Source organism: Prionailurus viverrinus, chromosome A2 (assembly GCF_022837055.1).
Source record: "Prionailurus viverrinus isolate Anna chromosome A2, UM_Priviv_1.0, whole genome shotgun sequence".
Taxonomy (NCBI): domain Eukaryota; kingdom Metazoa; phylum Chordata; class Mammalia; order Carnivora; family Felidae; genus Prionailurus; species Prionailurus viverrinus.
In genome coordinates, this window is record NC_062562.1 from 24220713 (window position 1) to 24238049 (window position 17337).

Consider the following 17337-nt stretch of genomic DNA (forward strand, 5'->3'; position numbering starts at 1 on the left):
CTGCTGTGGCACTTCCTGCCTATTTTTCTGGAACAATGTGTGGATCAGAGACATGAGAGATCTAATCCTGCCTGGAAGAAGTCATGGAAGTGATCTGCTTTTATTACCCACTTCATAACAACTGAAGACCACTTGCAGCTGGGGTGGTGCACACAAGACTCCAAGGAAACCGAAATGTAGTAACAGGGAATGGTGAGGACTGGGAAAATAGTGCATGCCTGGACAAATGAACAACCGCATTACGCACCCAACAAAACACAGATTCCACCCAAGACCATAATCTGTTGACCCATAAGCCCCTAATCTAAGGTCACAGTTGATGTCTTTGTTCAATTAGGAAAAAGAATGGGTTATTTGGGATGAAGGTCAGCATAATCCCAAGCCTTCCTATGAAGTTACTTATAATCAGATGTATGCTGAACATTAACAACGTTTAGTACTACTTGCTTATGAAATTACATTTTACCATGAGACTTTTTTGGGGTTTTTTTTGTAGCCTAAATAAAGCACTTTTTTTTTTTTTTTTTTTTGGTGGTGGTGGATAAGAATATGTCTCTGAATATTTACTGGAGTAGAAAGGGTAATAATTGTATTATTAGTAATTGGCCTAAATTGGATGTTAACTAGTTTTACTTTACTTGATATAAAACTAGTAACTGTTTCATATGTGCCTTTACTTACTGCCAAAGGCCAAGTTATCTTTCAATGCTATGAATTCATAATCAGGAAAAAATTGTTTCCATACTTTAAAGAGATAAAGCCTAAACAGAATGATAAATTTTGCTAAGAATTTGCCATTTAAATTTCTTCTGAGGTAAAACCAACATTTGCCAACAAAGAAAAGTCTAGCTAAGGTGCGCCTGGGTGGCTCAGTCGGTTAATTGTCTAAACTGCTGATTTCAGCTAAGGTCATGATCTCACGGTTCCTGAGACTGAGCCCTGTGTTGGGCTCTGTGCTGACAGCTCAGAGTCTGGAGTCTGCTTGGGATCCTCTGTCTCTCTCTCTCTCCCCCTCTGCTCCTGCTCTGCTTGTTCTCTCTCTCTTTCAAAAATAAACTTAAAAACAAAAGAAGTCTAGTTAAATGAAACTCCCATCTACATTATTGAAATTTATTTTTAATCAAGACCAGAGAATTCTTCTTACCCAGCCCACGAGGATGGGACCAACATGTTCAGTGGAGCCATCAGGCTTCCGAGCGTCTCGAAGCTGACTAAGGAGCTCTGGTCAAGAAACAAAAAAAGAAAAAAACAGCACGCTTATTTTATTAGGCATTCAAATATGAACAGGACTGGAAGTAGATTCTGGGTTAATCAAGTTATTACATAATCATGACTTGTAAGATGACTCAATTAAAGCCACAAGTCATGACTCATTGTGTGAACAAAATTATACCTTCATGTAGAGGAATGAGAGAGTCCAGTGTTCCGAAAATTTGATTCAACTCTTGCTCTGTCATTATGGAGAGTTTCAGCATGGGGTCGTGATAGGCCTGCATAAGAAAGGCAAGAGATGGAAGCAAACGTTTAAAATCAGAGGAAGTGGGGCGCCTGTGGTTCAGTTGATTAAGCATCCAACTCTTGATTTTGGCTCAAGTCATGTTCTCACGATTTGTGGGTTTGAGACCCACCTCAGGCTTTGCGCTGATGGTGCAGAGCCTGCTTGGGAATCTCTCTCCCTCTCTCTCTCTCTCTGCCCCTGCCCCACTTGTGCGCACGTGTGTGTGTGTGTGTGTGTGTGTGTGTGTATGTGTGTGTGCACGCGCGCTCTCTCACTCTCCCAAAAAAATAAACATTAAAAACATTTTTTTTTTAATCAGAGGAAGCAAGTGGTTAATGTAAAATGGCGTCTGTGTCTGTGAGGCCCTACATAATAACAAAATACCTGGCTCTCCCCAAGCAACATCTCCCATAATGCTATGGAAGCAGCAGATAGGTGTAGCTAGAACAGATAAGAATCTAGTATTGCCTTGAGCCTTTTGCGGTTGTTGATAAACCAAAGCAGATTTTTAAAAAGCTTTTTCATTCTAATATAGCTTACATTTAGGCAAGGGCACAAATCCTAAGTATAGAGAAGATTTGATTCATATGATGTTTTAAAAATTTACTTTATTGAAGATCCTGCAGCTTAAAAATATCTGTTTATACAAAATTAGTTACTAGCAGGTTCTTTTTCAATTAGTCCATATCTAAACTAAGTAAAGGAAGAAAGAAAAAGTGGTGGCATCCTTTATGATTGCTTTGAAGCCAAGACAGCAAAATCTCTGTTAATCCTATCACCTCTGATTAATGATAATTAAACAAGAACACACAGTTATAGGCCACTGTAATAGAGCACAAAGACTCAGATGGCACCATCCCTGCCTCCAAGGATATTTATAAAGCTCACTGGGAGATAAGAAAAACACATGGATAATTAGATATATGTTTAAAAAATAGCTCAAGATTAAAAACAGAAGAGATATCACATAGTAGCAAAAATCAATCAAATCATAACTGCCTCGAGGGTGAGAGAATTAAAGCTGGAGTATTCAGAGCAGATTTAAGATGAGCTGTCTGAATGGAGAAGGAAGCAGTAAATACTGGTGAAGAATGAACTGAGATTTGAGCTAGTTCCCGGAGGACGGCTGGATGCGGATGGTTGAAAGGAGAGGAAGGCTCTGCAGGAAGGTAGAAACGCCACAAGCAAAAGGAAGGCAGTGAAACACCCTTAAGGTGCTTAGCCTTGGTCTTGACACAGGAAGGGGGAGCAAGATGTCTCTCAGAGTTAAACGCCTTCTCTGTCATCTCTGTCTTCCTCCTCCTCCAGCCCCACCTAAAACTCAGTTTCTTGGCTGTGTCCAAGCAAAGCGTGGATGGCCATCTCCCAGGAATGCTACAGAGGACACTTTATATCAGCAGGAATCTGGACTAAGGACACATAAGAGAAGGGAGGCATCTTTCCAACCCTTAATTCTTTAAAGAGGCTGGGAATATTAGATGAGGGAATCTGGATTTCAGCCTTCATGGGGGTCACTGAAATGGAAAGATTTTGGGAAAGCTTTGTTGTCAAGACTATACAGGTTACAAGGCACAGGTTTCCTCTCCCCTCCGGCACACAATGTAACTAAAACACGCGTTTCTATATAAAAGACCCTAGCTTATATGATAGCATGCAATTGTCTCACTTTACCACTTTCTCTACTTAAGAGATTCAAACGACCTTATTTCTAAGACACAGTTCCAGTTTCAGACGTCCACACCCTCTCTTCCATGGGTAAGGAGGCCCCACATGAGAGACAACGAAATATATGTAGAGCCAGGCCTCTGTGAATACTTTCTGATTAAACTCAAGTATTACTTGAGGTGCCTTAGAGACATGCACAGGAGAACCCTGACAGATACCAGGTCCAGAGAACCTTCTTGTTTTGAGCCATTTCCCCCCTACTTGGTTGGTTCAGTTTCTTCTCAATTGTTGATGGCCTGTCTTAGTCACAAAAAAGAGTTCTCATACGGCACAATCTTAGAAATGTGAAATTACCTAGAAGAAGAAAAAAAAGGAGGTGGCCCAAATTACCACTGGATTCATATTTACCTTTTTTGCCAATTTCAAGTCCTCTATCAAGTCTTCTTCTCCTTGGGAAAGCTCAAAGATTGCCTATAAGCAAAGAAAAAACACATCCACTGAACATTCCACTATGAGACCAAATTCAAACAGCACTGGTTCTGTTGCCCAAAGCCCCAAACCTACCAACTTCTTAAGTATTTTTAAAGGATTCTTTAAATTAACCTGTAGCAAATGCATCTAGTAGCTAAAACCTATAAAGGACAATTTTTGCAAAACTTCTGCATAATGTGCTTACCTGTTTGTGGGAGAAAGAGGTTTCACATATGTTTCTAACCCAGGAAGTCATCTTTCATGTTACAGAACTCGGGTGCCGCAGAGCAAGAGGGAATTATTTTAGGTAAAATAATGACAGTTGGATTCTGCATCTCTCGTGTGCGCAGCAGCCATCATAAATGATTTCGGGCTCTGTTCTCAGTGATGGACATGGAAGTATTATGAACTGGGCCATCACAATTTGTCTTTGCTCTACTCAACAGAAGGTGAATCTCAGGAGAAAGCTTTATTCTTATCAGCCACTTGTCTTGAGGCTGGAATTGTAGGAAGAATCCAATATTTTATCACTCTAAATGTCTGGTGGAGTTAATTCATTCTAAATTACTTTTCAGCCCTACACAGTACAATAAATACAATTCTAGGAGCCAGTTGTGTGTAAGAGTGTGTAAATGGACCGTTTCTAATTTGGCTCTGCTAAGCCATCATAATTGAAGAACTATAATGCGTAGAATACTTTTTCACTCATCTGGGAGTCTAAACTGTTGGCAAACATTAATTGTTGAAGGGTGATATGTTTAGTCCTTTAATAGGAGTGACGGTTTGGGGACTACTACATTTCTTTCAGACTAAAGGGAAGAAGTGAGCAGGCTTGGAGAGTGCCCTCCATCTCTGGGGCTGGTGGACTATAAGACGAGTTTGTTCTCAGGTAAAGCAGGTGGAGGCAGAATACTGTACTAGAGGCCAGTGCATGGTGGCCCCTCCTGAGGCCCAGTAAAGCCTCCATATCATGCCCTCCTGGCACTCTATCTTGTTAACCTTTTACTTTGAAATAATTATGGACTCACAGGAGAAATTGTAAAAATAGTGTAGAGAGGTCCTGTGCACGTATTACTCTGCTTCCCCCAGTGGTGGCATCTTCCGTAATTACAGAGCATTACCAAGACCAGGAAATGGATTGGCACAATGCAGTTAACTAGACTTTATCTGGACCTTCCTCAGATTTCCTTATACATCTGTTTTACTAGAGCTCACTTCCACAGGCCTGACTGTCTGACTTCCAAATGTGGCCTCCAGGAGAGGAAAACCCCAGAACCCCATACTGAGAAACACCACATTCAGATGTTTGCTGTGGGGCAGCACACTGTCACCATGAAGACCATGGGCTTTGGAGTAGGACAGGACCTGGGTTCAAATCACAGCTCTGTAATGCTGTAGATGGGTGAATTTATATTCACTGTGCCTTAATAATCTGATCTGCAGAATCAGTCCCTCCTTCCTTCCTTCCCTCTATCAGATTGTACAAATTACATATTTATACTATTGACACTTGGGAAAACACAAAAAAGTTACGAAACTTTTGTGTTACAAAACACAAAAGCAGAAAATTTCAATGTACCCGTAATACCATCTTTAACCATCATTAAGATTTTGCCATGCTTTTTCACAGGTTTTTTTCAGTGCATGTATTATTTTTAAATGCCTTTTTTTAAGTGTGCTTTCACCTAGCATCTCATTTTATTTATTTTAATGTCTATTTGTTTTTTGAGAGAGAGACCAAGCGTGAGCAGGGGAAGGGCAGAGAGAGAGGGAGACACAGAATCCGTAGCAGGCTCCAGGCTCCGAGCTGCCAGCACAGAGCCTGATGTGGGGCTCAAACCCACAAACCATGAGATCATGACCTGAGCTGAAGTTGGATGCTTAACTGACTGAGCCACCCAGGCACCCCTTAAATGCTTTATTATTTCTTTTGACTAGATAATACATTAACATAATTCAAATTTGGGGCGCCTGCGTGGCTCAGTCGGTTAAGTGTCCAACTTCGGCTCAGGTCATGATCTCATGGTTGGTGAGTTCGAGCCCCGCGTTGGGCTCTGTGCTGACAGCTCGGAGCCTGGAACCTACTTCGGATTCTGTCTCCCTCTCTCTTTGCCCCTCCCCTGCTTGTACTCTGTCTCTCTCAAAAGTAAATAAACATTAAAAAAAAAAACACAGGGGCGCCTGGGTGGCGCAGTCGGTTAAGCGTCCGACTTCAGCCAGGTCACGATCTCGCGGTCCGTGAGTTCGAGCCCCGCGTCAGGCTCTGGGCTGATGGCTCAGAGCCTGGAGCCTGTTTCCGATCCTGTGTCTCCCTCTCTCTCTGCCCCTCCCCCGTTCATGCTCTGCCTCTCTCTGTCCTAAAAATAAATTTAAAAAAATGTTGAAAAAAAAAAAATAAAAAAAAAATAAAAAAATAAAAAAAAAAACACAACATAGTTCCAATTTTATAGTGTACATATGGGTAGGTGGTGAAAACTTTCCTTCTAACCTCCTTCCAGCCACCCAGCTCCCTCCCAGGAAGCAACAATGTTATTAGTTCCTTGTGTGTCCTTCCAGAAATATTTTATGATTCTACAAGCAAATATATGCACATACACACGTACATTTATTTTTCCTTTCTTTTACATAAATGGTAAAAGAACATAACACACCCTACTTTGTGCCTTGCCTTATCCACTTAGCCATCTGTACATGCGCATCAGCACTTCTTGTGTTTCTGCAGCTATGTAGTCTTCCATGTACAGAGACATATTATTTAGCCTGTCCCTGGCAATAGATGTTCAGGCTCCTTCTAGCACTATTATAAACATTACTGTGATGAATATGCTTACATATATATCTTTTCATCTGTGTACAAGTGTGTCTGGCAGATAGATTCCTAGAAAAGAATGGCTGAGTCCAAAACCTAGAAAGTTTTCAAGTATTCCTTTTGTCAATGTCAGGTTTTCCACAGAAATAGATGTTCTAAGGGTTTCACTAGATGATGCACATTTAAAGTGTTTTGGCACAGCCTGGCACCTGACAAGCTTCCTATAAAGGGCAATATTACCACAGTCATTTCGGGCCATTGGTACCAAATATTCACATGTAATGAAATTAACTGCCTTCCATAGAAAAGTTTTCCACAAAACAGAATCAAAGTTTTATCAATCAAATATCTTAAAATATTCTAGAAGTTGCTATCAAAATATACCTACAGTGATTAACTTTGTGAGCTCCAGGATCCTAAACAGACACTTCCTAATTCATTTTCTTTGTAAATTCAGGTTTTTGCATCAGTTTCTTTTTAAAGCAGGAACCACCCACCCAGCTGGGTGCTGGTTTCTTAGTTCCTTACAAGGTTTGACACCCCCATTTGTCCTCCTACAAATGCAAGGAAGAATTGATTCGGAGCCTGTGGTGTAGATAGACCCAGTTTGGCTCTCGCCTATAGTGCATTTTGTTCCAGACACAGGGCCAGCTCCTGGGTCCCAAGCCTACCTCCTGACGTTTGATTTCCTTGGACGGAAGCATCTGATTGACGCACACATCGAAGGTCTCACTCCACAGCTTGCTATCTCTCCGCTTCGTGCTTGAGGGGGCGGCATTTCTGGACCAGGGTCGGGGGGTGAGGATGTCAGGACGGCTCTCACTGCGGAAGCTAATGGAACGCTAAACAATGAGAAAAACAAACTGTCATGGGGGCAGTGGCAGGACTAGGGTGGATCGTTTGAGCAGCTTCCTGTCACTGACAGAACATAAATCAGATGTTTGCAAGAAAGAAAGGACAATGCCACAAGGCCTTTTGGGAAGTGGGGCATTTTCTTGAGCCTACGTGCTAAGGGAAATTGGGCAAAGGGGCTGCCTTCACACATGTGCTGGGAGTATCCGTTCTGTGAGACCTGGACACAGCAAAGAGACATGCACGGAGGCAGCTCTCAGGGGAGCCACGGGCTTCTCTTTTTTTCCAGGAGACAGCCCCTCTTCAGAAGAACAAGGGTTAACAGTAGTGGATGTCCTTTACATCTGGCCAGTATTCCTATTCTTCTCTTCCATCTAGGAACAGAAGCCTGCTATCCTTGGGTATTGGGTCTGGTGCGCAGTTAGGGTGGGATCCCCCAGACCTGACCAGTCAGAGTACTCCTCCACCCCGGTTCAGGGAGCAGCACCTGATTCCCTGAAATCTGCTAAGTGGTACATGGGAGAAAGAGTGGAAGGGCCTTTATTCCTTTGGTATTGTGAACTTAAGAGATAACATAAGCAGGAATTTCTTGCCACAACTCTCTCTATTCACGTGGTTAAGTCTGTTTGCTGTTGTGGAGAATAAAGGGACACACAGAATGAAGGAAAGAGAGAGAGAGAGAGAGAGAGAGAGAGAGAGAGAGAGACTGATGGAGGGAGGGCACAAGCTTTACCCACACTGTTTAAACCTCTGGATCCCAGTGTGCATGAACCCATTAAGGGTCACTTTTATTTATTTATTTATTTATTTATTTATTTATTTATTTATTTATTATTTTTTTTTAAGGGTCACTTTTAGATTAAGGGGCTAATACATTCCCCCTTCTGTTTACATTAATCTCAGTTGGGATTCTGTCAACTTGAAAAGTACCAACAAATATACATAATAAATACTATCTTGACAGCAAATGATGCCTGCCCTGACATACTTTATTTTCCAAAGAGGTTCTAGTAGACTTCAGGGTGTTCTAACTACCCAAAGTTTACCCTTGTGGCTGAAACATGCTGTCAGAGTGCCTTCTCATGACAAATACAAATGATTAAGAAGAAAGCTAAGTGCACCATCTTCAGCCTTCATCCTAGAAGATTTCAACACGCTAAACTTTGCCAAAGCAATGAGGTGTTTCTGCACTCAAAACCACGTTCTCAATTAGCAAGGCAAGGCTGTGGCCACATGTCTATGGCCTTCAGTGAGAAGTTCCTCAGTTTGGCATAGAAAGCCTCTTGTAATCTAACCACATTCTATATATCTAGATTCACCTCCTGCCACTCACCCGTGAGTCCTCTATTCTCCAGCCCTACTGGGCAATCTGCCATTTCCTAAATGAATCATGTTCTGCCATCCCTCTGTACATCCTTCAAACAGTCTTCTTTTCTGAGAATGTTTTTCTTCCATTTACTAGCTGGCTAACTCCTAAGTGTCCTCAGGATATAACTCAAACTCTTCCCTTAAGAAAGCCTTTACCAATGTTGTCCCACTCTTTCCCAGGGCAATCTGGGCATATCTCTGACACAGCAATGATCACATTTTGTTATACTTCCCGGTCACCTGCTCTGACCTAAAAACTTCCTGAGGGCAAGAACTGATTTTGATTGTGGCATATATGCTGTCATCACTAAGATATTCTAGCTTCCAAATATTTTGAGATTCAACAATAAAATTTAAGAAAGTAAATTTTATGAGAGCTATTCAACGTAAGGGTATTGTTAAATAAGTTATAATTCATCTGCTTGACAGTATATTATCTAGCCAATTAGACAGTTCTGAGATAATTTTAACAGCTAAAAATCCCTTCTATGTAAGTTAAAATCAGAACTAAAATATGTACATGAATACTGTTTGTAATTATGAAAAAAAGCACAAGAGCTAAGATATAAAAGGAACACCACAAAATTCTTTTTTTTTTTTTTGCCTGATGACATTATAGGTGATTTTTATTCTAGTTTATAAATTTTTTTTTGTAATTCAAGAAAAAAATGAATAAATGAAAAATGTAAAAAGAAACTTCTAAGGGGCTTCAAGGTATTACCACAACCTTTTAGAAGCAGGAAACTAGCTGTTTGCAAGTAGCAACATGAGTTCCTCAGGCTGGCACAGGCATCCATCAGCCCCTGGGCTCATTAGTGAGCTCATGATCACTGGACCAGCCCTATGCTGGTCAAGAAAGGACTTGCACCAAATACGCAGTTCACTAAAGGTATCTTGCAAATCCTTGTGATCTCTTGAAAACAGGCCCTTATAAACAGTGACCAGACTAATGCTTGCAGATCCTCACTACTCAGAATCAATTAGCCACAGGCAGGGAAAGGTCAAAACAAGCAAAGTGAGTCATCAGGTTACTCACTGATCTCAGTTTTCGCTTCTGATTATAGCTGGGGTAGGAATTAAAGAGCAGAAAGAGAGGAAAACACAAAAATAAGATTCAAAATGAAAGACATTTTCCACTTTCACTTGAATCAACCGCCCACCTTGTAACAGTTTCAACCCCTGACCCAACTTCAAATTCCCCCTCCCCACTGCCAGTTTGCAAGGAACTTACACTAACTTTAAATTTTCATACATTAGAGAAGTATATAAATTAAGTACAAATCCCCTCATTTTCCCAAGTCTACTTTCTGGAAGTAACTGCTACTAAGTTTGTTCTAGATCTTTCCAAACCTCTTAAATGTATTTGCCAACAATCACAAAAAACCAGAATGTTTTCTCTTTTTACTCAACAATATGTCTCTCCATGTTAGTATATAAGACTCATTATTCAAAAAAAAAATAATTTAGGGGGGTGAAAATCACATAACACAAATTAGCCATTTTTGTGAACAATTCAGTGGTCTTTAGTACATTCACAATGCTGTACAAACACCACCTCCATGTAGTTCCAAAACATTTCCATCATTCCAAAATCACTCTTTTTAATGGGTGCAGAGTTAGTATCCCATGGTCCAGATGGACCACATGGATTTAATCAACTGCCAACTGATGGACATTAAAATCGTTTCCAGTGTCTGGCTATTACAAAATGTGCTTCAGTGAACATCAGTGCTGCTATTTTTGTAAAGCAAATTCCTGAAGTAGAATTCCTTGGTTTAAGAAATATCAACATTTTAACATTTGATATGCACTGTCAAATTGACCTCTAAACAGCCTGTTTCAATTTTATTGTCCCCAGAAAGGTATATGAATTACCTTTTTCCATACTCTTATCAACAGGATATTATTATCAATCTAATAGAGAAAACAACCACAGTTGATGCTTACACAACATGGGTTTGAACTTTGAGGGTCCACTTACACTATTTTTTTGGATAAATACAGTCCAGTCCTGTAAATGTATTTTTTCTCTCTTATTATTTTAATAACATTTTCTTTCCTAGCTTACTTTATTGTAAGAATATAGTATAGAATACATATAACATACAAAATATGTGCTAATTGGCTTTTAGGTCATTGGTAAGGCTTCCAGTCAACAGTGGGCTATAAAGTAGTTAAGTTTTAAGGGATCAAAAGTTATATATGGATTTTCAACTCTCTGTGGAATGTGGGAGATATTGGTGTCCCTAACCCCTGCATTGTTCAAGGGTCAACTGTATACCTTAACTTCAGTTTCATGTTTTGAATGTAAGACTGAGCACATTTTCACATATTTCTTGAAAAATTTCCTAGAGAGTTGGAGATTTTCTTCCTTTGCAGTTTGGGGGGAAAAGATAGAGGTGAGCTGTATTACTTGAGCTCTAGTGTTAAGAATTCTTTGTTTTGTGTTTCCTCAGTGATTGCTGGGCTTAGGAACAAAGGGGGAAGAGACTGGGCAAAATTCACATATATCACTCTTTCTGTGCCTGCCCATGTTTAACAATTCTTATGAATTCTCTCCCATCCTCACAACGACCCAAAAGGTGGAGGTTTATTCCCATTTTACTGATGAGGAAACTGAGGCTCAAAGGGGCTAAGGTACTTGTTCAGGAAGGATTCAAAACCAGGATCTACCTCAGTCCACAACCTGAGCTCTTTCTACCTTGAGGGCTGTGTACCTGCTACTTACATGCAAATCATGCATTGTGGGGAGGTTTCAATGATATGGGCCCTGGCCTTCTAAGATTTTAAATCTAGTTAAGGAGAGGGAATGCATTTACTCACTTTTAGGAATAATTACTGAGTGACTCTTTGACCAATCAAACTTCAGATACACACCTTTAGTCAGGCTGGATTAAAAGAAACATTTTGATATTTTTAACTCCATTTAGGGGGAGGATGTTGAAAAGAAGAATCCCAAAGAAGCAATAAAGAGTGCTGGTCAGGTGTGTGGTCAGCAGTTGGCCAGCCCACAGCCAACTAGGCCCAAGCCATGGGTGGGTGGTCAAGACCACGCACCATGACCTGCACCTCTATCAGTCCTCAGTACAACTGGGCACAATTAGAGGAGAGGATTGGAGCTGGGGGAGGAACATGTGACTACACAGGAGAAAAGTCCCAAAGAAGAGGATGCCTCTTGAAAGAGGAAAACAGCCATGTCCCTTCTAGTGACTTTCCCCCTCCTCCTGCTTTACTTTTCTCTATTTTCACCATGTGCTGTGCCCTGGTTTGTTTCAGACATGTCTGTTTCCTCCCATTTTAGGTAATCTCCTTGAAGGCAAGGATATCTATCTATTCTGTTCATTGATGGACTTTTCAGCAACTGGCACGCACATGGTAGGATCTCAACAATTTTGCTTACTGAACAAATGGCATGTTTGTATGTGCTGGGCACAGTGAGGGCAGCTTTAGAGCCTTGTATAGCCAACAAGTAAGGATTGCTACTCCTGTTTTACAGATGAAGAAACCAGAGGCTCAGAAAGGGTAACACTTCCCTGAAGGTCATACAGCTAATGAATGATGCTCTAGAATTTATACCCAGGTCAGTGGTGAACTCAGAATGACTATACAGGTCTGGTCTATTTGAGCCCCCTTGTCCCCGCCCATGCCCCTGCCACCAATTTTAACCAATATCCTATCCTCTTCCCCTAAGGTAAGTTTCAGAGTGTGGTGGGGTGCATGTGCCCAGATAAATGACTTTCAGGCTACTGACAGGGATTGTAAACCTCACCACCAGTTACATTTTGGACCAGAAAATTCTTTGTTGTGAGGGGTTGTCCTGTATCTTGCAGGATGTTTAGCAATATCCTATCTGTAACCCTTAGATGCCAGAAGTGCACTCACCCCAATTGTGACAATCAAAACACCTTCACTGCTGAATGTCCCTGGGAGTGAAAAACACCAGTCCATGGTGACTAGGAGACCCAGAATTGGGATGGATAGCATAAAAACAGAAACACATACATAGATTCTTCTGGGACTGGGAAATGAAAAAAAATGTTCCAGGACAAGTAACAATTTCCACGAGGGAATCCAGCTTAGCAAACCAATCAAAAACCTAAAGCTCATAATTACTGGCAGCTAAGATAACAATAGCCATTAGAAGCACAGATAATGCAGATTTAGGAAATGGGTGCTCATGTTTATGCCTGAGCTGGGTATGTGGAAAAGATGCTACGGGTGCAATGGGGACTGTCTGTCAGGTGGGAAAAGAAGGACCCTTTACATGTGTCAGAGGAAATGTAAACTCAGCAGGTGAGGCATGATGGAACAGATTTGATTTGTTACTGTCGCCTGTTCAGCAGGGTGCTCCCTCGCCCTTTTCCAAAAACAGAAGGTCTCTATAGCTAAAGATAACATGCTCCAATAAAGAGAGTTCAAGCTAGGGAAATTCTCTGTATTTAGCACTGATATTTTGTAGCAGATGGTTTTTATTACCAAACATTGGAGGTTAGGGTGGGACTGTCAGAGGAAAACAGGTTTGTATGTTGCTACTACAATGTACAGTAGTTATGGATGGGATCCGAAAATGTTCTTGAAGAGCATCCTGGAGGAGTCTCTCATTTAAGGCTTTATTAGAGCAATTAACTTAAATTGAGAAATAAAACTTCTCAGTTCTGGGGCTTCCATTACTTTTGAGCCTCACGCTAGTCTTGGGAGAGGCAACTGGACAGATTCTTGCATTTTTGCCCTTTTTAATAGATGAGAAATCTGAGTACCAGGGGATTTAGTGACTGGGCCCAAGGTAAGTGTTGGAATAGGAACAGAGTCTAGTCTTTTGACTATAAAACATGGCTTTATGTTAAGAACACAGGCTTTGGAGTAAAATAGACATGGCTTCAAGTCAACTTAAGAGCTGAGGGACCTTGAGAAAGTTAATCTCTCTGGATCACAGTTTCCTTATCTGTAAAAGGGCATAGTAATGAGTACCTCACAAAGTTGCAATGAGGATTAGGTAAGATGAAATACGTCAAGGGCTTAGCCAAGCACCTGGTAGGTGGGCAGTAGGCAATGGATGTTATCTATCACTGTTATTATACCATTGGCTGCACTGCCACCATTAGTACTGGTTTATGTGTTTTCACTCATTAGCAAACATCAGACACATCTTTGAATTACTTGGACCAAATGGCTCCTTGGGGGACCTCCATTAGGATGACTGATAGGAGGAGAAAAGCAGCACAGTGTTGCCTATAAAAGCAAAAGATATGGAATCAGCCTAAAGTGATCAATGGGGAATAATTAAATAAATTACAATGCAACCATAAAATGGAATATTATATATTTGTTAAAAACATTCTTTTAAGAAAGGCTTAGTGATAATGGGAAAGTCTCACATGTAGAGTTAAGTAAGAAAAGGAAGATCTCTATTTAAAAAAACAACATGTTAATACATGTTGCCCCTAAATGGTGGGCTATGGATCGTTTAAATTTTCATCTCCATACTTCTCTACATTTATTTTTGAGGTTTTCAATAAGAGATATGAACTAAGAAAAAACAAAATCAGTAAACAAATGTGCAAGACCATGAACACGGAGTTCGAAGTGGTGCTATAAACATAAAATCATATTTGGATTTGGTTCAGATTAATGCACGTTGAAAACGTGATAAGAAGGCACCCAATCAACTCACAATAAAAAAAAAATATTGAACCCCATAGACTCAGTGCAAGAAGTCACTCTGTAGCTGAGAGAGATTCCAAGTAGAATTAATGAAAAGTTGGAGAAAATATTCGGTTCAGGTGTGGCGAAAATATTGTACAATTTTCTCAGTGCAAACTAAAAATTAGGAAGCCTTCCAGAGACTTGGGGCAGCAGTTCAACCTCTTCATTAGACACCATAAAACAGCTTTTGCACAATAATGTTAATGATACAATATTCCACAAGCTGAAATGGAAATGATGACTCTCCCTGCCACATAGACAAACAAACAGTAAGTAGCAACACTGAGGTGTGATGTCCCAGACCAAAAGTCTGGCCATTATTTTTAGATCCTGGCAAACTACAGGCTTTATTATGACCAGCTGACTTTTTTTTTTTTTTAATTTTTTTTTCAACGTTTATTTATTTGTGGGACAGAGAGACAGAGCATGAACGGGGGAGGGGCAGAGAGAGAGGGAGACACAGAATCAGAAACAGGCTCCAGGCTCTGAGCCATCAGCCCAGAGCCCGACGCGGGGCTCGAACTCACGGGCCGTGATATCGTGACCTGGCTGAAGTCGGACGCTTAACCGACTGCGCCACCCAGGCGCCCCCTTGACCAAGCTGACTTTTTACCGAAGCTGACTACATGAGAGCCACTGGGAAAACCGTACAGTTTCCCGGAGACAGCACTTACACGCCGTGTTACTTAGAACACATTTCTCAACCTTCAGGTTCCTCCCCTATGAGTGGTGGTAAATCCCACCTTGCATCATTATGGAAAAGGTGAAATGAAGCCATGAATGTAAAGTACTTTGCACAGAACCTGTCTCATTGTAAATACTCAACTACTGGAAGTTGTTATTGCTAAATAAAAAATGACAAGCTTTAGATTACAATAGTCAACTAGGATAGTGGTCTAACTATCACTTCAGGAACAGTAAAGACCAACAGGAAGTAAGGAGCTCCTGTTGATGTGGAATACGGTCATTTCTTAGCATCCAGACTGCAAGGCAGTGTGATTTCTGGTTGCTTCCTCCAACACACACACACACACACACACACACACACACACACACACACACCCCAAGCTTGTTTCCATATCTGCTAAATAACTTAGGACGAAAGACTTTTTGTCAATTAAAGAAAGTGTATGACCTTGGACCAAGAGGTCTTTGGAGAGGAAAATCATGGTTTTGAATACATGGAATTAAGCACATGTATTGGGGTACTCTACTTCTTTCTCATAGTTAGATGGCACCACTCTTCTCCCACTCCTTCCTCAAACCTGAAATGCCCTCCTTCCTTTCTCCCTCTCAGCTCTGAGTCATTCCAGGCCCAACACAAATCCTTGCACCCTTTCCAGGCAGACTTCCTTTACCTGCCCCCCTCTCTTCCCAACCTGTCCATTACTAGTTCTCTCTCTAGTATATTTTATCACACAAGGTTTTAAAATCTTACCCATTTTTATCTGGTTGCAAAGATAATATACAATTATTTAAAGAATTCATGCACGATAGAGATACATAACGTAACAAATAAAACTCAATAGACCCAGACTGCTTATTCATTCTCTACTGATTTCTAATTCTTATGTAATAGGATAAAAAGGAGAACATAAGACAGAAAACAAAGGAAATGTCAACATCTCTTATACTTGCATTCCTGAGAGATAACCACTATAAGAATTTGATGATGTTCCTAGCTTTTTTCTAACCATACATTATTGTGGGTGTGTATTATTAGTTGGGATACAATGGTTTGGAATTTCCTTTTTTATAACTTGCTGATGTATCTTAGACAACTGTAACCAGTAGATTTTATCCTTCTCAAGAGCCCTGTCTCCTTTTGCATACTGATGACCTCCCCCAACAAGTCTAGAGCATAATAAACAACACAGTAGAGATAATGAATGATGGAGAACACTAATATATCCCATTTTCTGCTGTGTCTGGGTGAAATAAAATACTTTTCAGATCTAAGGGCCGGGGAATGTGGTTACCAAAAACCCTTCCTAAGCCACAACAATCCTCCCTGAGGGGATAGAAGTGGGAGAGGGGCTGATATTCTATTGTGAAATAGCCCAGTTATTATATAACATTACTACATGAGCACCCACTGCCACCTCCTGGAGAGCCCCAAGGAAAAGCAATGGCCAACTATTCTAGTAATAAATGCAGTGATAATAGTAACTGCTAATTTCTGAGCACACCCTAAGTAACGTGTAGTGCTAGGCATACAAAGAAAAGTAAGAGACAAACTTGGTCTGCATGGAAAGCCATGGGACCCCTGGGAAGGGCCATCTTGTGAAGATGTCATAGAAAAATAGAAAAACTGACAAAAGAGAGGGACAAATGTGACTATGAGTCTAGAACCAGGATGCACAGAGGAGTCATTCCACCCAAGACAGGTATACATCAGGAAGAGAGGCCTTACTCCAGTGATATCAGATGCCCTGACTTCACATTTTTTTTTTTTTTTTACCAGAATTCCACTTTGGGGAATATTATATAAGGAAAGGAAGAAATAGAGACACATATAAGATTTGTGATCCGGATGTTTAAAGCAGTGCCATCTATGATGGTAGAAAAATGGAAACAACTTAAATGTTCAACAGAGGAGTAAATCAACACCTGGTATATCTTTTTGATGAAATACTGTATGAATTCATTAAGAATTGAGTCTGAAAAATATTTAATGACACGAAAATGTATTTTCATACTGTAAGGTTATTTTATACTGTTAAGACGAAAACATGTTAGAAAATAGTATATACAGTATGATTATTATTTTGTTTTTTTAAAAAAACACGTGCAGGTATATAGTAAAAGACTGTCTGAGTGTGTGCCAGAATGTTAATATAAGGTTTTTTTAGTGATGGGGAGATGGGATTATAAGTGAACTTTACTCCCTTTTCTGTGTTTCTCTGTATTTTTCAATTTAAAAAAGATGTTATATAATCAGAAAAGAAAGCACAATTAGAAGGTACTTTAA

General features: G+C 40.4%; 1 protein-coding gene across 8 annotated transcripts in view; it reads right to left on the reverse strand.

Moving 5' to 3' along the window:
• Window positions 1–17337, reverse strand: part of ARHGEF3 (Rho guanine nucleotide exchange factor 3) — a 306099-nt gene that overhangs the window by 21453 nt on the left and 267309 nt on the right. For all 8 annotated transcript variants that reach the window (XR_007149544.1, XM_047846363.1, XM_047846357.1 and 5 more), the window contains 4 exons: window positions 7115–7285; window positions 3572–3634; window positions 1394–1490; window positions 1145–1221 (listed from right to left, as the gene is read on the reverse strand). Coding sequence is in view for 7 of the 8 variants with exons in the window: in XM_047846363.1 (XP_047702319.1) it covers window positions 1145–1221; window positions 1394–1490; window positions 3572–3634; window positions 7115–7285 (408 nt within the window). In the remaining variant the exon portion in view is untranslated. The remainder of the gene's footprint in view (window positions 1–1144; window positions 1222–1393; window positions 1491–3571; window positions 3635–7114; window positions 7286–17337) is intronic.